This window comes from Eleutherodactylus coqui, chromosome 6 (genome assembly GCF_035609145.1).
Source record: "Eleutherodactylus coqui strain aEleCoq1 chromosome 6, aEleCoq1.hap1, whole genome shotgun sequence".
Taxonomy (NCBI): domain Eukaryota; kingdom Metazoa; phylum Chordata; class Amphibia; order Anura; family Eleutherodactylidae; genus Eleutherodactylus; species Eleutherodactylus coqui.
Genome location: NC_089842.1, coordinates 234243029 through 234269111, shown reverse-complemented (window position 1 = coordinate 234269111; position 26083 = coordinate 234243029). Strand labels below are relative to the sequence as shown.

At 37.0% G+C, this 26083-nt stretch overlaps 1 protein-coding gene across 1 annotated transcript in view; it reads left to right on the top strand.

The window, feature by feature from the left end:
* LOC136571897 (DNA damage-regulated autophagy modulator protein 1-like) overlaps positions 1–26083 on the top strand; it is a 40768-nt gene that overhangs the window by 10257 nt on the left and 4428 nt on the right. Inside the window, exons 5-6 of the mRNA XM_066572514.1 lie at positions 3834–3892; positions 4484–4570. Coding sequence (XP_066428611.1) covers positions 3834–3892; positions 4484–4570 — 146 coding nt within the window. The remainder of the gene's footprint in view (positions 1–3833; positions 3893–4483; positions 4571–26083) is intronic.

Sequence of the window (26083 nt, the reverse complement as noted above, 5' to 3'; positions counted from 1 at the left end):
GTAAGTATAAAACTTTTGATAACTTCTGTATGGCTCATAATTAATGCACAATGTACATTACAAAGTGCATTAATATGGCCATACAGAAGTGTATAGACCCACTTGCTGCCGCGGGACAACCCCTTTAATTGGTAATCTATAAACATTCCTGAGCTTATCATAAAATCATAAAGGTGAAAGTTACCTCTAGTGTCATCGGGTTCAACCCCCTGCTCAATGCAGGATTCACTAAATAAACCCAGATAGACGTCTGTCCAGCCTCTGTTTGAAGACTTCCATTGAAGCAGAACTCACCACCTCCCATGGCAACCTGTCCCACTCATTGATCACCCTCACTGTCTAATATCTAATCTGTGTCTCCTCCCTTTCAGTTTCATCCCATTGCTTCTAGTCTTTCCTTGTGCAGATGAGAATAGGGCTGATCCCTCTGCACTGTGACAGCACTTCAGATATTTGTAGACAGCTATTAAGTTTCCTCTCAGCCTTCTTTTTTTTGCAAGCTATACATTCCCAGATCCTTTAACCATTCCTCACAGGACATGATTTGCAGACTTTATGCCTAAAGTGTGGTGCCCAGAACTGGACACCGTATTCCAGATGAAGTCTGACTAAGGAAGAGTAGAGAGGGATAATTGCCTCACAAGATCTAGACTCTTTGCTTCTCTTGATACATCCCAGAATTGTGTATTAGGTTGTAAAGCTGGGACCTGTGGTTCTACAGGTTTCCATGAGCACACCTTCACAGGTGGGGGTTAATTCAGCTGGCTGGATGTACTATTCTCCAGCCAATCCATTTGGTCTGTGGCACATAAATACTAGCTTCTCTTTCCAGAGAACGCTGGTCATTTTATCTTGTTTATGTATTCTGTGTTAATCCCACTCTGAGCTGTGTTATGCATCTCTAGTCTGTAGTGTGTCCCTCACCTTCCCTGAGGACGGTCTGAATACCTGTAGTCTCTGTCTATATTTCATGCAAATTCCCTCTTCCTTCACCTTTCGTCAGGTGTGGCCTCAAGACTTCTGATGTCTTATGTATGGTCAGATGGGTGATGCCTGACACTGTTCCCTGTATGTCAGTTCAGTGTCTGACTCTTTTCCCTTGGTGTGAGGACACTTGCGCTAGTAATGGTTTAACTGTATGCATGAGAGCTCTGAGTCAGGTTTTTGTGTTGGGTTTCTCTGTCACCCTAGGGTTTTGCTTTTATGCATGATGTTTGTTGCATGTCTGTGCAGGTGGCCGGATGTGTGTGAACAGTGCTGTGTTCATTGGGTCTGTGCAGATGCCAGACAAGATGTATGAATAGTCCTGTTCTATCTTGCGTGCAAATCCCTGAGGTGTTGGTGTGAACAGTAACATGTTCAGTGCCTATGTAGGTTTCCAGACATCAGGTGTGAACAGTCTTCTTCTGTGAGTTGGTGTGAGCTGTGTCCTATCCTGCTGTGGATCGTTTGCCATCCAGGGATAGGTAGGTCCCTAGGTTCCAGCTTCGGGTCGTCCTTATCGGGACGATTGCCCTGCTTGCATTCAGGTTTTCACGTGGTGGTTGTCCCGATGGAGTAGAGATATGTTATGTCTACCTGTGAGACCAGTTTGCAGTCCCACCTTGATGTTCGGTATGCATTTAGTGTGTGCTTATAGCGTTTGTGTGAACAACGTCTTGCGTCCATGCTGAGGCTTGGTGCTCTGGTGTGCCCGGCGGATGTAACATTGTGTTTGCCTTTTTTGCTCCTGCATTACCCTGTTGAATCATGCTCAGTCTGTGATCTATTAGTATATCCAAATCTTTTTCACATGTGCTGCTGATTAGCCCAATTCCTCCCATTATGTAGGGGTTTCTTTCGTTTTTCTTGCCCAGATGTAGTATTTTGCATTTCTACTTGTTAAATACGACTCTGTTAGTCACCACCCACTGTTAAAGCTTTTTTTAAATGTTTTTAAATCCATGCTCTCTTTTCTAGTGTTGGAGATCCCTATTACCTTTGTGTTGTCTACAAATTTGATCAGTTTCCCATCACTTCCCTCCTCCAGATCATTTATAAAATGCTGAACAACACTGGGCCTCGGACAGAGCCTTGTGGTACCCCACTTGATACATTCTTCTGATTGGATGTGCAGCCATTTATTAGCACTCTTTGAGTACGATCACTCAGCCAGTTGTGAATCCACCTAACAGTTGCCTTGTCAATCCCATATTTGGTCATTTTTTCGATAAGAATGGCATGAGATACTTTGTCTAATGTTTTTCTAAAATGAAGATATACTATATCTACCGCATTTCCCTGATCAACCCAGTCAGTGATTCTGTTATAGAAGTTATTTAGATTTGTCTGGCATGACTTGTTTGTTACAAAACCATGCTGGCTCTGGTTAATTACTCCATTCTCATCCAAGTACTTGCATATATGGTGTTGAATAATTTGTTTGAAGATCTTTCTCGGTACAGACGTCAGGCCCACAGGCCTGTAGTTTCCTGGATCCACCTTCTTTCCTTTTTTGAAGATAGGAACAACATTGGCCCTTTTCCAGTTTGCTGGGACTTTTCCCGTTCTCCAATAACTTTTAAAGATTATGCCAAGTGGCTCAGCAATTACATCTGCTACTTCCTTCAATGCCCTGGGATGTAATTCATCTGCACCTGGAGACTTGATTTCATTTAAAGGGGTTGTCCCGCGCCGAAACGGGTTTTTTTTTTCAATAGCCCCCCCCCGTTCGGTGCGAGACAAACCCGATGCAGGGGTTTAAAAAAAAAAAACGGATAGTACTTACCCGAATCCCTGTGCTCCGGTGACTTCTTACTTACCTTGCGAAGATGGCTGCCGGGATCTTCACCCACGGTGGACCGCAGGTCTTCTCCCATGGTGCACCGTGGGCTCTGTGCGTTCCATTGCCGATTCCAGCATCCTGATTGGCTGGAATCGGCACACGTGACGGGGCGGAGCTACGAGGAGCAGCTCTCCAGCACGAGCGGCCCCATTCAGAAGGGAGAAGACCGGACTGCGCAAGCGCGTCTAATTGGGAGATTAGACGCTGAAATTAGACGGCACCATGGCGACGGGGACGCTAGCAACGGAGCAGGTAAGTGAATAACTTCTGTATGGCTCATAATTAATGCACGATGTATATTACAAAGTGCATTAATATGGCCATACAGAAGTGTATAGACCCACTTGCTTTCGCGGGACAACCCCTTTAAGTTAACTAAGTGTTCCCTCACCATCTCTCGGCTTATAGATAGCCTGCTTTCTTTTATTCCCCCAATGCCACAGGGAAGATCAGCTGATGTTACATCTACTTTCTGAGAGAAAGCAAATACAAAATAGCAATTTAAAAGTTCGCATTCTCAACATCATTTTAAACTAAATTACCATTTTCATCTTTTCTTTTGCTTTTGACATACGCCCCAAACCGTTTTTTTTTTATTGCTTTTAGCCTTTCTTGCAAGCCTCAATTCATTATTAGCTTTAACTTTTCTGACACTTTCCCTACCGTTTCGGCAGACTGCATTATATTCTTCTCTAGATATTCCCCCCTCTTTCCATTTGATAAACATATATTTATTTTCCTTTTGTAGCAAGTATTTAAGTTCTTTAAGCTTAGTTAAGGTTCACATAGTTAAATATATGTATAGAAGATCAAATAAAGTAAAACATATTGTTTTAGAAATGTACTCTGCTTAGCAAATAGAACTCTTTATTTAGTCAGCTGTCTGACTCTGAGTATACTCTTGTATGAGCGAAAGTCAATCTCCAAGCCTTGTAATGGTCTGACTGTCCTATTATCATTTTTGTACTATACACCACTGTTACATTTCCTTTATACATTCTTCTATCAGTTCTTCTTCTTAAAATAACCCTTATATATGAGCTGTGTAATGGAAGCCATTGTACGGAGGTAGGTCTATTTTATTATACACGATAGCTACTAATGTAGTTGTATTTATCACCAATAATATTGGTAAGGCTATCGTATAGATGCCACAGGCCCCAAAATTGTCATCTATCACAATGTGCTTCAATTATTTTCTGCAAATAATGTAAATTAGTGCACTGCATATATTTACCACTAGGTGAAGCTCTGAGCATTGTATTGTAAAGGTCTGTGCTCTCAAGTTCTCATAGCACAACATGTGGTCAAGAGTGGTATTGCAAGTAAAAAATGATTAATTGATTTTGTAAAGTCTGGGCATGTCAGTGTGACATTAGATTGCCCGAGAAGAACAATATAGTCGCTATACACAGTATACAGTACGTAGTCATTAAAAATAAACGTTTTCACTCTGACCCATTCCCAAAATAAACCATTAATGAGGCAAAGCTAAGCAGAAGCATAAGAGACATAAGGAAAAGTTCATACACTGACCTGACAAAATGTACAGCTACAGAAGACTAGAATTAGAGTGTGTAATACTTCAGATGTTATTACTGCACTATAGTTTTATACTGGCGGCAAATACAGAATAATATTTTCTCTTATCCTGTTTAGATCTGTGATGCGTCGGCAGTGATAGCTGAATGGCTCTCCGTGCTGACATTTCTGCTGCATTATCTCACATACTATACAGATTTCCAGGTGGGTACATTACACATGAGCTGCAGACTTCAGCATTTCTGTGTCCACAGAAAAAAATAGCGTAAACGTTAATCAAATTGCAGTTCCCATGTAAGGCGGGGTTCCCACGGTTCACTGCGAAAATCTCACAGTTTTGAACCTGCGGCAAATCTCCGCAGGGGCAGTATTATAGTAGTTATATTCTTGTACATAGGAGCAGTATTATAGTAGTTATATTCTTGTACATAGGAGCAGTATTATAGTAGTTATATTCTTGTACATAGGGGGCAGTATTATAGTAGTTATATTCTTGTACATAGGGGGCAGTATTATAGCAGTTATATTCTTGTACATAGGGAGCAGTATTATAGTAGTTATATTCTTGTACATAGGGGGCAGTATTATAGCAGTTATATTCTTGTACATAGGGAGCAGTATTATAGTAGTTATATTCTTGTACATAGGGGGCAGTATTATAGTAGTTATATTCTTGTACATAGGGGGCAGTATTATAGTAGTTATATTCTTATACATAGGAGCAGTATTATAGTAGTTATATTCTTGCACATAGGAGCAGTATTATACTAGTTATATTCTTGTACATAGGGGGCAGTATTATAGTAGTTATATTCTTGTACATAGGGGGCAGTATTATAGTAGTTATAATCTTGTACATAGGGGGCAGTATTATAGCAGTTATATTCTTGTACATAGGTTGCAGTATTATAGTAGTTATATTCTTGTACATAGGAGGAGTATTATAGTAGTTATATTCTTGTACATAGGAGGCAGTATTATAGTAGTTCTATTCTTGTACATAGAGGGCAGTATTATAGTAGTTATATTCTTGTACATCGGGGGCAGTATTATAGTAGTTATATTCTTGTACATAGGGGGCAATATTATAGCAGTTATATTCTTGTACATAGGGGGCAGTATTATAGTAGTTATATTCTTGTACATAGGGGCTGTATTATAGTAGTTATATTCTTGTACATAGGGGCAGTATTATAGTAGTTATATTCTTGTACATAGGAGCAGTATTATAGTAGTTATATTCTTGTACATAGGAGCAGTATTATAGTAGTTATATTCTTGTACATAGGGGGCAGTATTATAGTAGTTATATTCTTGTACATAGGAGGCAGTATTATAGTAGTTATATTCTTGTACATATGGGGCAGTATTATAGTAGTTATATTCTTGTACATAGGGGGCAGTATTATAGTAGTTATATTCTTGTACATAGGGAGCAGTATTATAGTAGTTATATTCTTGTACATAGGGGGCAGTATTATAGTAGTTATATTCTTGTATATAGAGGACAGTATTATAGAAGTTATATTCTTGTACATAGGGGGAAGTATTACAGTAGTTATATTCTTATACATAGGAGGCAGAATTATAGTAGTTATATTCTTGTATATAGGGGGCAATATTATAGTAGTTATATTCTTGTACATAGGGAGCAGTATTATAGTAGTTATATTCTTGTACATAGGGGGCAGTATTATAGCAGTTATATTCTTGTACATAGGGAGCAGTATTATAGTAGTTATATTCTTGTACATAGGGGGCAGTATTATAGTAGTTATATTCTTGTACATAGGGGGCAGTATTATAGTAGTTATATTCTTATACATAGGAGCAGTATTATAGTAGTTATATTCTTGCACATAGGAGCAGTATTATACTAGTTATATTCTTGTACATAGGGGGCAGTATTATAGTAGTTATATTCTTGTACATAGGGGGCAGTATTATAGTAGTTATAATCTTGTACATAGGGGGCAGTATTATAGCAGTTATATTCTTGTACATAGGTTGCAGTATTATAGTAGTTATATTCTTGTACATAGGAGGAGTATTATAGTAGTTATATTCTTGTACATAGGAGGCAGTATTATAGTAGTTCTATTCTTGTACATAGAGGGCAGTATTATAGTAGTTATATTCTTGTACATCGGGGGCAGTATTATAGTAGTTATATTCTTGTACATAGGGGGCAATATTATAGCAGTTATATTCTTGTACATAGGGGGCAGTATTATAGTAGTTATATTCTTGTACATAGGGGCTGTATTATAGTAGTTATATTCTTGTACATAGGGGCAGTATTATAGTAGTTATATTCTTGTACATAGGAGCAGTATTATAGTAGTTATATTCTTGTACATAGGAGCAGTATTATAGTAGTTATATTATTGTACATAGGGGGCAGTATTATAGTAGTTATATTCTTGTACATAGGAGGCAGTATTATAGTAGTTATATTCTTGTACATATGGGGCAGTATTATAGTAGTTATATTCTTGTACATAGGGGGCAGTATTATAGTAGTTATATTCTTGTACATAGGGAGCAGTATTATAGTAGTTATATTCTTGTACATAGGGGGCAGTATTATAGTAGTTATATTCTTGTATATAGAGGACAGTATTATAGAAGTTATATTCTTGTACATAGGGGGAAGTATTACAGTAGTTATATTCTTATACATAGGAGGCAGAATTATAGTAGTTATATTCTTGTATATAGGGGGCAATATTATAGTAGTTATATTCTTGTACATAGGAGGCAGAATTATAGTAGTTATATTCTTGTACATAGGGGGGCAATATTATAGTAGTTATATTCTTGTACATAGGAGCAGCATTACAGTAGATATATTTTTGTACATAGCAGCATTATAGTAGTTATATTCTTGTAGATAGGGGGTGTACATAGGGGGCAGTATTATAGTAGTTATATTCTTGTACATAGGGGTAGTATTATAGTAGTTATATTCTTGTACATAGGGGGCAGTATTATAGTAGTTATATTCTTGTACATAGGGGGCAGTATTATAGCAGTTATATTCTTGTACATAGGAGGCAATATTATAATAGTTATATTCTTGTACATAGGAGGCAGTATTATAGTAGTTATATTCTTGTACATAGGGGGCAGTATTATAGTAGTTATATTCTTGTACATAGGAGGCAATATTATAATAGTTATATTCTTGTACATAGGAGCAGTATTATAGTAGTTATATTCTTGTACATAGGGGGCAGTATTATAGTAGTTATATTCTTGTACATAGGGGGCAGTATTATAGCAGTTATATTCTTGTACATAGGGAGCAGTATTATAGTAGTTATATTCTTGTACATAGGGGGCAGTATTATAGCAGTTATATTCTTGTACATAGGGAGCAGTATTATAGTAGTTATATTCTTGTACATAGGGGGCAGTATTATAGTAGTTATATTCTTGTACATAGGGGGCAGTATTATAGTAGTTATATTCTTATACATAGGAGCAGTATTATAGTAGTTATATTCTTGCACATAGGAGCAGTATTATACTAGTTATATTCTTGTACATAGGGGGCAGTATTATAGTAGTTATATTCTTGTACATAGGGGGCAGTATTATAGTAGTTATAATCTTGTACATAGGGGGCAGTATTATAGCAGTTATATTCTTGTACATAGGTTGCAGTATTATAGTAGTTATATTCTTGTACATAGGAGGAGTATTATAGTAGTTATATTCTTGTACATAGGAGGCAGTATTATAGTAGTTCTATTCTTGTACATAGAGGGCAGTATTATAGTAGTTATATTCTTGTACATCGGGGGCAGTATTATAGTAGTTATATTCTTGTACATAGGGGGCAATATTATAGCAGTTATATTCTTGTACATAGGGGGCAGTATTATAGTAGTTATATTCTTGTACATAGGGGCTGTATTATAGTAGTTATATTCTTGTACATAGGGGCAGTATTATAGTAGTTATATTCTTGTACATAGGAGCAGTATTATAGTAGTTATATTCTTGTACATAGGAGCAGTATTATAGTAGTTATATTATTGTACATAGGGGGCAGTATTATAGTAGTTATATTCTTGTACATAGGAGGCAGTATTATAGTAGTTATATTCTTGTACATATGGGGCAGTATTATAGTAGTTATATTCTTGTACATAGGGGGCAGTATTATAGTAGTTATATTCTTGTACATAGGGAGCAGTATTATAGTAGTTATATTCTTGTACATAGGGGGCAGTATTATAGTAGTTATATTCTTGTATATAGAGGACAGTATTATAGAAGTTATATTCTTGTACATAGGGGGAAGTATTACAGTAGTTATATTCTTATACATAGGAGGCAGAATTATAGTAGTTATATTCTTGTATATAGGGGGCAATATTATAGTAGTTATATTCTTGTACATAGGGAGCAGTATTATAGTAGTTATATTCTTGTACATAGGGGGCAGTATTATAGCAGTTATATTCTTGTACATAGGGAGCAGTATTATAGTAGTTATATTCTTGTACATAGGGGGCAGTATTATAGTAGTTATATTCTTGTACATAGGGGGCAGTATTATAGTAGTTATATTCTTATACATAGGAGCAGTATTATAGTAGTTATATTCTTGCACATAGGAGCAGTATTATACTAGTTATATTCTTGTACATAGGGGGCAGTATTATAGTAGTTATATTCTTGTACATAGGGGGCAGTATTATAGTAGTTATAATCTTGTACATAGGGGGCAGTATTATAGCAGTTATATTCTTGTACATAGGTTGCAGTATTATAGTAGTTATATTCTTGTACATAGGAGGAGTATTATAGTAGTTATATTCTTGTACATAGGAGGCAGTATTATAGTAGTTCTATTCTTGTACATAGAGGGCAGTATTATAGTAGTTATATTCTTGTACATCGGGGGCAGTATTATAGTAGTTATATTCTTGTACATAGGGGGCAATATTATAGCAGTTATATTCTTGTACATAGGGGGCAGTATTATAGTAGTTATATTCTTGTACATAGGGGCTGTATTATAGTAGTTATATTCTTGTACATAGGGGCAGTATTATAGTAGTTATATTCTTGTACATAGGAGCAGTATTATAGTAGTTATATTCTTGTACATAGGAGCAGTATTATAGTAGTTATATTATTGTACATAGGGGGCAGTATTATAGTAGTTATATTCTTGTACATAGGAGGCAGTATTATAGTAGTTATATTCTTGTACATATGGGGCAGTATTATAGTAGTTATATTCTTGTACATAGGGGGCAGTATTATAGTAGTTATATTCTTGTACATAGGGAGCAGTATTATAGTAGTTATATTCTTGTACATAGGGGGCAGTATTATAGTAGTTATATTCTTGTATATAGAGGACAGTATTATAGAAGTTATATTCTTGTACATAGGGGGAAGTATTACAGTAGTTATATTCTTATACATAGGAGGCAGAATTATAGTAGTTATATTCTTGTATATAGGGGGCAATATTATAGTAGTTATATTCTTGTACATAGGAGGCAGAATTATAGTAGTTATATTCTTGTACATAGGGGGGCAATATTATAGTAGTTATATTCTTGTACATAGGAGCAGCATTACAGTAGATATATTTTTGTACATAGCAGCATTATAGTAGTTATATTCTTGTAGATAGGGGGTGTACATAGGGGGCAGTATTATAGTAGTTATATTCTTGTACATAGGGGTAGTATTATAGTAGTTATATTCTTGTACATAGGGGGCAGTATTATAGTAGTTATATTCTTGTACATAGGGGGCAGTATTATAGCAGTTATATTCTTGTACATAGGAGGCAATATTATAATAGTTATATTCTTGTACATAGGAGGCAGTATTATAGTAGTTATATTCTTGTACATAGGGGGCAGTATTATAGTAGTTATATTCTTGTACATAGGAGGCAATATTATAATAGTTATATTCTTGTACATAGGAGGCAGTATTATAGTAGTTATATTCTTGTACATAGGGGGCAGTATTATAGTAGTTATATTCTTGTACATAGGAGGCAATATTATAATAGTTATATTCTTGTACATAGGAGGCAGTATTATAGTAGTTATATTCTTGTACATAGGAGGCAGTATTATAGTAGTTATATTCTTGTACATAGGGGGCAGTATTATAGTAGTTATATTCTTGTACATAGGGGGCAATATTATAGTAGTTATATTCTTGCACATAGGAGCAGTATTATACTAGTTATATTCTTGTACATGGGGGCAGTATTATAGTAGTTATATTCTTGTACATCGGAGCAGTATTATACTAGTTATATTCTTGTACATAGGAGGCAGTATTATAGTAGTTATATTCTTGTACATAGGGGGCAGTATTATAGTAGTTCTATTCTTGTACATAGAGGGCAGTATTATAGTAGTTATATTCTTGTACATCGGAGCAGTATTATACTAGTTATATTCTTGTACATAGGAGGCACTATTATAGTAGTTCTATTCTTGTACATGAAGGGCAGTATTATAGTAGTTATATTCTTGTACATAGGGGGCAGTATTATAGTAGTTATATTCTTGTACATAGGGGGCAGTATTATAGTAGTTATATTCTTGTACATAGGGGGCAATATGATAGCAGTTATATTCTTGTACATAGGTTGCAGTATTATAGTAGTTATATTCTTGTACATAGGAGCAGTATTATAGTAGTTATATTCTTGTACATAGGAGGGAGTATTATAGTAGTTCTATTCTTGTACATAGAGGGCAGTATTATAGTAGTTATATTCTTGTACATCGGAGCAGTATTATACTAGTTATATTCTTGTACATAGGAGTCAGTATTATAGTAGTTCTATTCTTGTACATAGGGGGCAGTATTATAGTAGTTATATTCTTGTACATAGGGGGCAGCATTATAGTAGTTATATTCTTGTACATAGGGGGCAATATTATAGCAGTTATATTCTTGTACATAGGGGGCAGTATTATAGTAGTTATATTCTTGTACATAGGGGCTGTATTATAGTAATTATATTCTTGTACATAGGGGCAGTATTATAGTAGTTATATTCTTGTACATAGGAGCAGTATTATAGTAGTTATATTCTTGTACATAGGAGCAGTATTATAGTAGTTATATTCTTGTACATAGGGGGCAGTATTATAGTAGTTATATTCTTGTATATAGGGGGCAATATTATAGTAGTTATATTCTTGTACATAGGAGGCAGAATTATAGTAGTTATATTCTTGTATATAGGGGGCAATATTATAGTAGTTATATTCTTGTACATAGGAGCAGCATTACAGTAGATATATTTTTGTACATAGCAGCATTATAGTAGTTATATTCTTGTACATAGGAGCAGTATTATTGTAGTTATATTCTTGCACAAAGGAGGCAGTATTATAGTAGTTATATTTTTGTACATAGGGGGCAGTATTATAGTAGTTATATTCTTGTACATAGGGGCAGTATTATAGTAGTTATATTCTTGTACATAGCGGGCAGTATTATAGTTGTTATATTCTTGTACATAGGGGGCAGTATTATAGTAGTTATATTCCTGTATATAGGAACTGTATTATAGTAGTTATATTCTTGTACATAGGGGGCAGTATTACAGTAGTTATATTCTTGTACATAGGGGGCAGTATTATAGTAGTTATAGTCTTGTACATAGGGGGCAGTATTATAGTAGTTATATTCTTGTACATAGGGGGCAGTATTATAGTAGTTATATTCTTGTACATAGGGGGCAGTATTATAGTAGTTATATTCTTGTACATAGGGGGCAGTATTATAGTAGTTATATTCTTGTACATAGGGGGCAGTATTATAGTAATTATATTCTTGTACATAGGGGTAGTATTATAGTAGTTATATTCTTGTACATAGGAGGCAGTATTATAGTAGTTATATTCTTGTACATAGGAGGCAGTATTATAGTAGTTATATTCTTGTATATAGGAACTGTATTATAGTAGTTATATTCTTGTATATAGGGGGCAGTATTATAGTAGTTATATTCTTGTACATAGGGGGCAGTATTATAGTAGTTATATTCTTGTACATAGGAGGCAATATTATAATAGTTATATTCTTGTACATAGGAGGCAGTATTATAGTAGTTATATTCTTGTACATAGGGGGCAGTATTATAGTAGTTATATTCTTGTATATACGAACTATATTATAGTAGTTATGTTCTTGTACATAGGGGGCAGTATTATAGTAGTTATATTCTTGTACATAGGAGCAGTATTATAGTAGTTATATTCTTGTACATAGGAGGCAGTATTATAGTAGTTCTATTCTTGTACATAGAGGGCAGTATTATAGTAGTTATATTCTTGTACATCGGAGCAGTATTATACTAGTTATATTCTTGTACATAGGAGTCAGTATTATAGTAGTTCTATTCTTGTACATAGAGGGCAGTATTATAGTAGTTATATTCTTGTACATAGGGGGCAGCATTATAGTAGTTATATTCTTGTACAAAGGGGGCAATATTATAGCAGTTATATTCTTGTACATAGGGGGCAGTATTATAGTAGTTATATTCTTGTACATAGGGGCTGTATTATAGTAATTATATTCTTGTACATAGGGGCAGTATTATAGTAGTTATATTCTTGTACATAGGAGCAGTATTATAGTAGTTATATTCTTGTACATAGGAGCAGTATTATAGTAGTTATATTCTTGTACATAGGGGGCAGTATTATAGTAGTTATATTCTTGTATATAGGGGGCAGCATTATAGCAGTTATATTCTTGTACATAGGAGCAGTATTATAGTAGTTCTATTCTTGTACATAGAGGGCAGTATTATAGTAGTTATATTCTTGTACATAGGGGGCAGCATTATAGTAGTTATATTCTTGTACAAAGGGGGCAATATTATAGCAGTTATATTCTTGTACATAGGGGGCAGTATTATAGTAGTTATATTCTTGTACATAGGGGCTGTATTATAGTAATTATATTCTTGTACATAGGGGCAGTATTATAGTAGTTATATTCTTGTACATAGGAGCAGTATTATAGTAGTTATATTCTAGTACATAGGGGGCAGTATTATAGTAGTTATATTCTTGTACATAGGAGGCAGAATTATAGTAGTTATATTCTTGTATATAGGGGGCAATATTATAGTAGTTATATTCTTGTACATAGGAGCAGCATTACAGTAGATATATTTTTGTACATAGCAGCATTATAGTAGTTATATTCTTGTACATAGGAGCAGTATTATTGTAGTTATATTCTTGCACAAAGGAGGCAGTATTATAGTAGTTATATTTTTGTACATAGGGGGCAGTATTATAGTAGTTATATTCTTGTACATAGGGGCAGTATTATAGTAGTTATATTCTTGTACATAGCGGGCAGTATTATAGTTGTTATATTCTTGTACATAGGGGGCAGTATTATAGTAGTTATATTCTTGTACATAGGAGGCAGTATTATAGTAGTTATATTCTTGTATATAGGAACTGTATTATAGTAGTTATATTCTTGTATATAGGGGGCAGTATTATAGTAGTTATATTCTTGTACATAGGGGGCAGTATTATAGTAGTTATATTCTTGTACATAGGAGGCAATATTATAATAGTTATATTCTTGTACATAGGAGGCAGTATTATAGTAGTTATATTCTTGTACATAGGGGGCAGTATTATAGTAGTTATATTCTTGTATATACGAACTATATTATAGTAGTTATGTTCTTGTACATAGGGGGCAGTATTATAGTAGTTATATTCTTGTACATAGGAGCAGTATTATAGTAGTTATATTCTTGTACATAGGAGGCAGTATTATAGTAGTTCTATTCTTGTACATAGAGGGCAGTATTATAGTAGTTATATTCTTGTACATCGGAGCAGTATTATACTAGTTATATTCTTGTACATAGGAGTCAGTATTATAGTAGTTCTATTCTTGTACATAGAGGGCAGTATTATAGTAGTTATATTCTTGTACATAGGGGGCAGCATTATAGTAGTTATATTCTTGTACAAAGGGGGCAATATTATAGCAGTTATATTCTTGTACATAGGGGGCAGTATTATAGTAGTTATATTCTTGTACATAGGGGCTGTATTATAGTAATTATATTCTTGTACATAGGGGCAGTATTATAGTAGTTATATTCTTGTACATAGGAGCAGTATTATAGTAGTTATATTCTTGTACATAGGAGCAGTATTATAGTAGTTATATTCTTGTACATAGGGGGCAGTATTATAGTAGTTATATTCTTGTATATAGGGGGCAGCATTATAGCAGTTATATTCATGTACATAGGAGCAGTATTATAGTAGTTATATTCTTGTACATAGGGGGCAGTATTATAGTAGTTCTATTCTTGTACATAGAGGGCAGTATTATAGTAGTTATATTCTTGTACATAGGGGGCAGCATTATAGTAGTTATATTCTTGTACAAAGGGGGCAATATTATAGCAGTTATATTCTTGTACATAGGGGGCAGTATTATAGTAGTTATATTCTTGTACATAGGGGCTGTATTATAGTAATTATATTCTTGTACATAGGGGCAGTATTATAGTAGTTATATTCTTGTACATAGGAGCAGTATTATAGTAGTTATATTCTTGTACATAGGAGGCAGTATTATAGTAGTTATATTCTTGTACATAGGAGGCAGAATTATAGTAGTTATATTCTTGTATATAGGGGGCAATATTATAGTAGTTATATTCTTGTACATAGGAGCAGCATTACAGTAGATATATTTTTGTACATAGCAGCATTATAGTAGTTATATTCTTGTACATAGGAGCAGTATTATTGTAGTTATATTCTTGCACAAAGGAGGCAGTATTATAGTAGTTATATTTTTGTACATAGGGGGCAGTATTATAGTAGTTATATTCTTGTACATAGGGGCAGTATTATAGTAGTTATATTCTTGTACATAGCGGGCAGTATTATAGTTGTTATATTCTTGTACATAGGGGGCAGTATTATAGTAGTTATATTCCTGTATATAGGAACTGTATTATAGTAGTTATATTCTTGTACATAGGGGGCAGTATTATAGTAGTTATATTCTTGTACATAGGGGGCAGTATTATAGTAGTTATAGTCTTGTACATAGGGGGCAGTATTATAGTAGTTATATTCTTGTACATAGGGGGCAGTATTATAGTAGTTATATTCTTGTACATAGGGGGCAGTATTATAGTAGTTATATTCTTGTACATAGGGGGCAGTATTATAGTAGTTATATTCTTGTACATAGGGGGCAGTATTATAGTAATTATATTCTTGTACATAGGGGTAGTATTATAGTAGTTATATTCTTGTACATAGGAGGCAGTATTATAGTAGTTATATTCTTGTACATAGGAGGCAGTATTATAGTAGTTATATTCTTGTATATAGGAACTGTATTATAGTAGTTATATTCTTGTATATAGGGGGCAGTATTATAGTAGTTATATTCTTGTACATAGGGGGCAGTATTATAGTAGTTATATTCTTGTATATAGGGGGCAGTATTATAGTAGTTATATTCTTGTATATAGGGGGCAGTATTATAGTAGTTATATTCTTGTACATAGGGGGCAGTATTATAGTAGTTATATTCTTGTACATAGGAGGCAATATTATAATAGTTATATTCTTGTACATAGGAGGCAGTATTATAGTAGTTATATTCTTGTATATAGGAACTACATTATAGTAGTTATGTTCTTGTACATAGGGGGCAGTATTATAGTAGTTATATTCCTGTACATAGGGGGCAGTATTATAGTTGTTATATTCTTGTACATAGGAGCAGTTATATAGTAGTTATATTCTTGTACATAGGGGGCAGTATTATAGTAGTTATATTCCTGTATATAGGAACTGTATTATAGTAGTTATATTCTTATACATAGGAGGCAGTATTATAGTAGTTATATTCTTGTACATAGGAGTAGTATTGTAGTAGTTATATACCTGTACATAGGGGATAGTATTATAGTAGTTATATTCTTGTACATAAGTGGCAGTATTATAGTAGTTATAAAAGATAATGAGGGGTGCGCCAAGTTAGCAGAAAACTGTAAAACAAATCATCTTAAAGAAAGGTGCATAAAATTATTTGCACTCACCTGGTGCCGAACAGGGAAAATCTATCAGATAGACCCTGTCGGCACCGATGTCCAGGACGGCTTTAAATGAGATCTTTTCCTCCCTGATCCGTGAAGTGACGGAGAGCTGCAGCATTCAGCAAGCAAAGCACCTTGCAAGGTGCTTGAAAATGTACTTGTGGTAGGGAAAAAACAGCTGATTGCGCTCATGGGAATAAAGATTTTTTTTGATTATTATAATAACAGAGTGACGCGTTTCGGCGGACAACCTGGTTGAGCTTGATAAAGGCGGTATTTGTCCGCCGAAACGCGTCGCTCTGTTATTATAATAATCAAAAAAAATCTTTATTCCCATCAGCGCAATCAGCTGTTTTTTCCCTACCACAATTATAGTAGTTATATTCTTGTACATAGGAGGCAGTATTATAGTAGTTATATTCTTGTACATAGGAGCAGTATTATAGTAGTTATATTCTTGTACATAGGAGGCAGTATTATAGTAGTTATATTCTTGTACATAGGGGGCAGTATTATAGTAGTTATATTCTTGTACATAGAGAGCAGTATTAGAGTGGTTATATTCTTGTACATAGGGGGCAGTATTATAGTAGTTATATTCTTGTACATAGGGGGCAGTATTATAGTAGTTATATTCTTGTACATAGGGGGCAGTATTATAGTAGTTATATTCTTGTACATAGGGGGCAGTATTATAGTAGTTATATTCTTGTACATAGGGGGCAGTATTATAGTAGTTATATTCTTGTACATAGGGGGCAGTATTATAGTAGTTATATTCTTGTACATAGGGGGCAGTATTATAGTAGTTATATTCTTGTACATAGGAGGCAGTATTATAGTAGTTATATTCTTGTACATAGGGAGCAGTATTATAGTAGTTATATTCTTGTACATAGGAGGCAGTATTATAGTAGTTATATTCTTGTACATAGGATGCAGTATTATAGTAGTTATATTCTTGTACAAAGGGAACAGTATTATAGTAGTTATATTCTTGTACATAGGGGGCAGTATTATAGTAGTTATATTCTTGTATATAGGGGACAATATTATAGTAGTTATATTCTTGTATGTAGGGGGCAGTATTATAGTAGTTATATTCTTGTACATAGGAGGCAGTATTATAGTAGTTATATTCTTGTACATAGGGGCAGTATTATAGTAGTTATATTCTTGTACATAGGAGCAGTATTATAGTAGTTATATTCTTGTACATAGAGGGCAGTATTATAGTAGCTATATTCTTGTATGTTGGGGGCAGTATTATAGTAGTTATATTCTTGTATATAGGGGCAGTATTATAGTAGTTATATTCTTGTACATAGGGGGCAGTATTATAGTAGTTATATTGTTGCACATAGGGGGCAGTATTATAGTAGTTATATTCTTGTACGTAAGAACTGTATTATAGTAGTTATATTCTTGTACATAGGGGGCAGTATTATAGTATTTATATTCTTGTACATAGAGGGCAGTATTATAGTTGCTATATTCTTGTACATAGGGGGCAGTATTATAGTAGTTATATTCCTGTATATAGGAACTGTATTATAGTAGTTATATTCTTGTACATAGGAGGCAGTATTATAGTAGTTATTTTCTTGTACAGGGGGGTAGTATTATAGTAGTTATATTCTTGTACATAGGGAACAATATTATAGTAGTTATATTCTTGTACATAGAGTGCAGTATTATAGTAGTTATATTCTTGTACATAGAGTGCAGTATTATAGTAGTTATATTCTTGTATGTAGAGGGTAGTATTATACTAGCTATATTCTTGTATGTTGGGGGCAGTATTATAGTAGTTATATTCCTGTACATAGAAGCAGTATTACAGTAGTTATATTGTTGTACATAAGTGGCAGTATTATAGTCATTATATTCTTGTACATAGGGGGCGGTAATATAGTAGTTATATTCTTGTACATAGAAGCAGTATTATAGTAGTTATATTCTTTCTACATAAGTGGCAGTATTATAGTAGTTATGTTCTTGTACATAAGGGGCAGTATTATAGTAGTTATATTCTTGTACATAGGGGCAGTATTATAGTAGTTATATTCTTGTACATAGGGAGCAGTATTATAGTAGTTATATTCTTGTACATAGGGAGCAGTATTATAGTAGTTATATTCTTGCACATAGGAGGCGGTAATATAGTAGTTTTATTCTTGTACATAGAAGCAGTATTATAGTAGTTATATTCCTGTACATAGGGAGCAGTATTATAGTAGTTATATTCTTGTACATAGGGGGCAGTATTATAGTAGTTATATTCTTGTACATAGGGAGCAGTATTATAGTAGTTATATTCTTGTACTTAGGGAGCAGTATTATAGTAGTTATATTCTTGTACATAGAAGCAGTATTATAGTAGTTATATTCTTTCTACATAAGTGGCAGTATTATAGTAGTTATGTTCTTGTACATAAGGGGCAGTATTATAGTAGTTATATTCTTGTACATAGGGGGCAGTATGATAGTAGTTATATTCTTGTACATAGGAGGCAGTATTATAGTAGTTGTATTCTTGTACATAGAAGGCGGTATTATAGTAGTTATATTCTTGTACATAAAAGCAGTATTATAGTAGTTATATTCTTTCTACATAGGGGGCAGTATTATAGTAGTTATATTCTTGTACATCGGAGCAGTATTATAGTAGTTATATTCTTGTACATAGGAGGCGGTATTATAGTAGTTATATTCTTGTACATAGGGGACAATATTATAGTAGTTATATTCTTGTAAATAGAGTGCAGTATTATAGTAGTTATATTCTTGTACATAGGGGGCAGTATTATAGTAGTTATATTCTTGTATGTAGGGGGCAGTATTATACTAGCTATATTCTTGTATGTTGGGGGCAGTATTATAGTAGTTATATTCCTGTACATAGGAGCAGTATTATAGTAGTTATATTCTTGCACACAGGGGGTAGTATTATAGTAGTTATATTCTTGTACATAGAAGCAGTATTACAGTAGTTATATTGTTGTACATAAGTGGCAGTATTATAGTCGTTATATTCTTGTACATAGGGGGCAGTATTATAGTAGTTATATTCTTGTACATAGGAGGCGGTATTATAGTAGTTATATTCTTGTACATAAAAGCAGTATTATAGTAGTTATATTCTTTCTACATAGGGGGCAGTATTATAGTAGTTATATTCTTGTACATCGGAGCAGTATTATAGTAGTTATATTCTTGTACATAGGAGGCGGTATTATAGTAGTTACATTCTTGTACATAGGAGGCTGTATTATAGTAGTTATATTCTTGTACAAAGGGGGCAGGCTTATAGTAGTTATATTCTTGTACATAGGGGGCAGTATTATAGTAGTTATATTCTTGTACATAGGAGGCAGTATTATAGTAGTTAATTTCTTGTACAAAGGCAGCAGTATAATAGTAGTTATATTTTTGTACATAGGGGGTAGTATTATAGTAGTTATATTCTTGTACATAGGGCGCAGTATTATAGTAGTTATATTCTTGTACATGGGGGCAGTATTATAGTAGTTATATTCTTGTACATAGGGGGCAGTATTATAGTAGTTATATTCTTGTACATAGGAGCAGTATTATAGTAGTTATAATCTTGTAAATAGGAGGCAGTGTTATAGTAGTTATATTATTGTACATAGGGGGCAGTATTATAGTAGTTATATTCTTGTACATAGGAGCAGTATTATAGTAGTTATAATCTTGTACATAGGAGCAGTATTATAGTAGTAATAATCTTGTACATAGGAGGCAGTATAATAGTAGTTATATTCTTGTACATAGGAGGCAGTATTATAGTAGTTATAATCTTGTACATAGGAGGCAGTATAATAGTAGTTATATTCTTGTACTATTATATGTAGATTTTGCCTGTTATATAACTTCTGTCCTTTGTTTTATCAATGCAGCATATATGTGTAACATGGAGGTTCGACAAAGGTGGGTTTATAACCTTGAGGAAGAAGATGCATAATGAAGAAGAAGTCTCCGTTTTCCAGTAAGATGTATAAGGGTAAAGAATATGATACTCCGTGTTTGATGAGGATCGTAGTGCTGTGCAGCTCTCTGAGACTGTATAAAGCATTATAGGGTTAGATATATAGATTCAAATAAATTTGGGCTATATAAATAATGTGAAATAAAGTGGAATGAATATGTATTATTGCGTCCTGATGGGGAATGTGGGAAGAAATACTGAGCTAGACCGAACACGAAGTGCTGCACAGCGGCCATTTGAATAAATGAGCACATGTAGAAACCTCTCTTTTGTAGAGACTCTTCACTAATAAAGGGGGTCCTGAGCTGTGATCTCCACTTACAGAGTACCTTGCCCTTTCACGACGGAGTTTTAGGAACATCTCCTTGCTGTCAGTGAATGGACACATTAACTATAGATTACCCAGGAGGAAGAGGCTGCATATGGATAAATGAAGTTAGCATCGAGTTTAGCCAAGCAGTTCTCTTAAAGGGGTTGTCCCGCGAAACAAAGTTGGGGTATACACTTCTGTAGGGCCATATTAATGCACTTTGTAATGTACATCGTGCATTAATTATGAGCCATACAGAAGTTATTCACTTACCTGCTCCGTTGCTGGCGTCCCCGTCTCCATGGTGCCGTCTAATTTTCAGCGTCTAATCTCCCGATTAGACGCGCTTGCGCAGTCCGGTCTTCTTCTTTTCTGAATGGGGCCGCTCGTGCCGGAGAGCGGCTCCTCGTAGCTCCGCCCCGTCACGTGCCGATTCCAGCCAATCAGGAGGCTGGAATCGGCAATGGACCGCACAGAAGACCTGCGGTCCACCGAGGGTGAAGATCCCGGCGGCCATCTTCACCAGGTAAGTAAGAAGTCACCGGAGCGCGGGGATTCAGATAAGCACTATCCGGTTTTCTTTTTTAACCCCTGCATCGGGTTTGTCTCGCGCTGAACGGGGGGGCTATTGAAAAAAAAACAAAACGTTTCGGCGCGGGACAACCCCTTTAAGGACAGTGTGGACTCTGCACATCAGTATACTTCTACTGTACTTGGTAAGTACTACCCCGTTTCCCTGAAAATAACCCTTACCCCAAAAATAAGCTCTAAGATGAGTTTTCAGGATTTTTGAGGATGCTTAAAATATAAGGCCTACTTCAAAAACAAGCCCACAGTTAAGTTACAGTTAATGAAAAAAGTCCATTTAAATAGTGTCCAGGCAGCAATACATGTCTTATTTTTGGGGAAACTGGGGTAGATATATGATAGGTACATCCAGCAGGTAGCAGCACCATTCATAGGGAAAGACAGATAGCAGGTTTATCAATATTCAGTGGAAGATGGATCCAGGCCATGCTGGTCAAGAATACAGAAGTGTCACGTCTCACACAGCACTATTTTATTTCACTTCCATTTTCTGAACCACAACGTAAAGATTTTGTTTCTTAACCCCTTAACGACCAAGGACGTGAGGATACGTCCTGGAGCGTCGGGGTACGTACGAAGAGAGATCGCGGGGCGACCTCTCTCCATAAGGCGTGGGCGCCAGCTGTTTATTATAGCTCACACCAGCGGGCGATAGCTACAATCGGCCAATTCTGACAGCGGCATTTAAATCCCCCGAACGATGTTCAGGGGTCCAGTACACACACCCCCCTCCCCCGCGCGCGCGCGCAGTGAGATTGGGGCAGCCGTGCAGGTGTCATGGCTGCCGGGGGCCTTCTGAAAGGCCCCAGGGCTGCTTTAGCAGACTGCCTATCAAGCCATCCCCGTGAGGTGGCTTGATAGACTGCCTGTCAAATCGCAGTATGACGTACTTCTCCCCTTGGAGCGCCACCATAGAAACCCCTGTACGTACTATATAATTTTAGTGAGAGTGGACTTCTCTGCCTACAGTTCCATAAACAGTGTGTAGAAATATTCTGCTCTAATAAGAAGCAGTACCAGGGCTCCTTTAGCAATTTGTAGTCTCGTCTGGGGAGCGTGTTCATGAGTATTTTCCGCCTTCCCCAAAGAGGGGTGTCGTGATGGTCATTTCACTTCTGCCCAACTGCTATGTGCTTAGCAAGACATCCCTTTCTATCTATGTGCCAGTTCCAGTGTGTAGGTTTTTATGTCAGGCTTTGGGAAGAAGTGTCATGGATGGGCCCCATAGCGTATGCTGATGCATTCCGGGTTACGCCCAGCTCACCAGTAGTCTGAAAAGGTACTAGGCCATTCATTTATTCCACACGCTGCTGTAATTAAATGCTGCCAAAAGAAGTGGGACTTCAGAATTTATGCCGAAGTGGGTTGTTTGTTTACATACAACCAAAGGCGGAGATAGATATGGTTACGCTATGCCCTCACCAGTCTTGGCTAGTGATTGTACGCCCCTTGGCACCCCTTTATTGCAGTAGTTGAATGCACTCTTTACTGGAGGTCCAAGAGTTACTCTAATGTGGTAATACACTGAAGGGATCCCTATCTCAGACTTAGTCTCTGTGTTAGGAAGAGCGTCGAGGTCGGCTGATTAGTTCTCGAGTGCCGCAGCTCAGCCAATCAGAGGCAGCGCTTCTTGGAGGTGGGGTTTTTCAAACTCCTGACCAGGAAGCATTGCCTAGAGACAAGTGCTGGGGACCAGGGAGAAGAAGTGTGGCGGAGCTGGCAACGCCTCTTAAGTGATGTATTTGGGATTTTTATGCAGGTAGGGCTTATTTTAGGGCTTCTACAGTAGGATATCCTACTGTATAAGTTGCATTGCACCACACGACAACCGTATTTTTGTGTAATGCAACATATAGGAAGGGTCCTTCGGGAAACATGGGCTAAAAACATTGCAAATCGCGGTAATATTTAGTAACCCATGATTTTTTTCCCGCTGCAATGTCACAGGTTACAAAACATTGCTAACCCATAGGAAAGCATGGGCTTCACATACATGCTTTCTAGAATTGTCGCATTGCATGAAAATCACCATGTGAAAGCAGCCTTATTCTCATGGATATGCCATCACTTTATAATTGGTGGGGGTCCTGTCTCTGGGACCCAACCTCCCACCAATGCTGAGGATGAAGAGGCTTCAAGGACTGTTCCCTCATACAGACTTTATAGCAGAGCTCTAAACGCTGTCAGAGGTTCCATTTGTTTTCAATGGAGCCTCTCTCACAGCCTCAGACCAATTTCGAGCAGAGTCTGTTCTATTTTTGGGTATTTAGAGGCAAAAACTGAAGTAAAATGCGGCAAAGCGCCGCTTCATAAATCAGGACACTTTCAGCAACACATGTGTAAGAGAAGCCTTAGTGTTTCGTCTTTTTCTAAATTTTTCTCTGCCCTGCAGTACCCCCAGCCACCCAACTGTGCGGGGAACTGCTGCCAGCTCTGTCCACGAATGTTCTCAGGAGACAAAGTCCAATACAATGAAATTCTCAGGCCACATGTACATGGGTGGGTCGGATTCCCATGAGTTGCCCGCAGAGGAATCCAAACCTGCCCGTGGCCGAGGACACTGCTTACCTGCCCAGGTCTTCTATTTTCTTCACTGCAGATGTGTGCGGAAGCGCCGCACATGCGCAGGGGAGGTTTTTAAAAAAAAATCTCCTGCTTTCCCACGGGATCCGCGGTCCGTCCGCAGTATCAGCTGCGGGTGGTCCGCAGATCAGAAAGTTTCCATTGACTTTAATTGAAGTTGTGCCACGGGATCCACACAGAAATGGAGCATGCTGCAATTTGTTTTCCGGACCAAAAGGTCCACAAATAAAATCCGCATGCTTTATTTCATTTGCGAACGCCCATGTCTCCCTTTGGGCAACTTGATTTCCAGATTCCTCAAGTCAAACCCGCCCGTGGACATTAGGCCTTAGTTTTACCAGTGGTGGGGTTACCCGCAGCCCGGCTGACTACCATGGGGTGTGTAGAATCAAGGACGACCTGTAAGTCTCCGATGATGGTGCAACACCCCAGAGGAGGAGCACCCCAGACACTTGACTAATGTGAAGAGCTGGGAGGGTTAAGCGTTGGCTTGTCACGGCGGCACATCTTTATCACTCCCCGGCTAAAAATATTCTGAGCCCAGTAGTCAGCAGTGGCAGTTAACCCCTCCCACTTTAGGCTCCAACGCGTCCATTCTGCAGGGGTAGTTCCCCCCCCCCTACTTTGCGCCTAGCAAGGGCGTAGTCCTTTTGGCGCCAAGCAGCTTTGGCGGCAGTGAGCCATAGAGAAGACCAATATGAAATGGGCACCATCTTGGGTAGTAGCCCCATTAGAACTTGAGTGGCAATCCATTAAACTTGCTTGGCGCAACAGATCAGATCCTGTGACGCCAGGAAAAAAGGGGTCCTGCAGCACCCCAGAGGAGGAGTACCCTGGACACTTGACTAACATGAAGAGCTGGGAGGGATAAGTGTTGGCTTGTCACAGCGGCACTTACCAGGCACTGGTCCCTGAGGGATGACACGTAGCCAAAGCTAGAGCAGAATCACAGGACACCTTCGACACCCCTAGGATAGGAAATGCCAATAAACAGGATGATGGGGTAGTAGTTATTACTTGTGACGCCACCGTTCCAACACACCGGTATGCTACATGACGGAGAATTAACACGGAGACTTGTGTATCGTACCTCGAGTTCCCAGTAATAGTTAGGGCCCGGTATAACTTTACTTGAAGTAACTTAGGCCAAAAATGATCATTCACAGTAAAGCAGGTACAATTCTTCAAAGTACAGGCAGAACAGAGATCAGAGGTCAGGGTGGATACACAGTCCACGTTATCCGTACGGTACTGCTCCTGGACTGGGAGCATTCCAGAGGAGGAAGAGGGGTAGAGCGCACTCCGCAGAAACTCTGCCGACAATTATTTACTTAAAGGATTAGTGATAGCACCCTGCATGGTAGGCGCATGGGTGTGACTCAGCAGCATACCTCTATACGGTGATCCTGGAGTTGGACGGCCGCAAAGGAAAACTTGTGGTATGAATTGGTGCCTGTACAATGGGTTTTTATATACAGGATTACTGGGGGATGCTCTCTCTTACTGTCTTAGAACTCACTCCATTCACATCTGGACTCCGATCGCTATGGGATATCTCTCCTTCTCCTCCATCTTCACCTACATGGAAGCCGTAGGTGTTTCCATGTGGCTCTGTGTTAGGTCAGGAACTAGCACTCAGATTGAAGGCAGAACTCTCTTCCCGCTCTCATATACTCCTATTTATACCTTCACTCACACCACATGCCATGACAAACTGATACATCTACATGCAGGCAATGATTTTATTGGAGTTAACCTCTCAAGCGCCGCAGCTGTGCAATACACACACTGGATATGACAAGACAAGCTTTGCAAAGTGCATCTACATAGGACAAAACATGCATGACATTTATGGAGGGGACCAGGATGGTGTTCTGCACCACTACAATGGATCCTAATTGGCAGCAAAATCATATTGGAAGGAGACAACTCCTGGACTCAGCAGTGCTCTGTCCTTACAAGTGAGGGTATGGCGAGCTGGAGGCAGCACACCAGAGGACACCATGGACGGTTCCTCATGGCAAGCACCTCACACAAGGCAATTACAGCAACCCTCCGATCCCAGGTAAACCAAGATGACCGCACCACTTCTCTGACTAC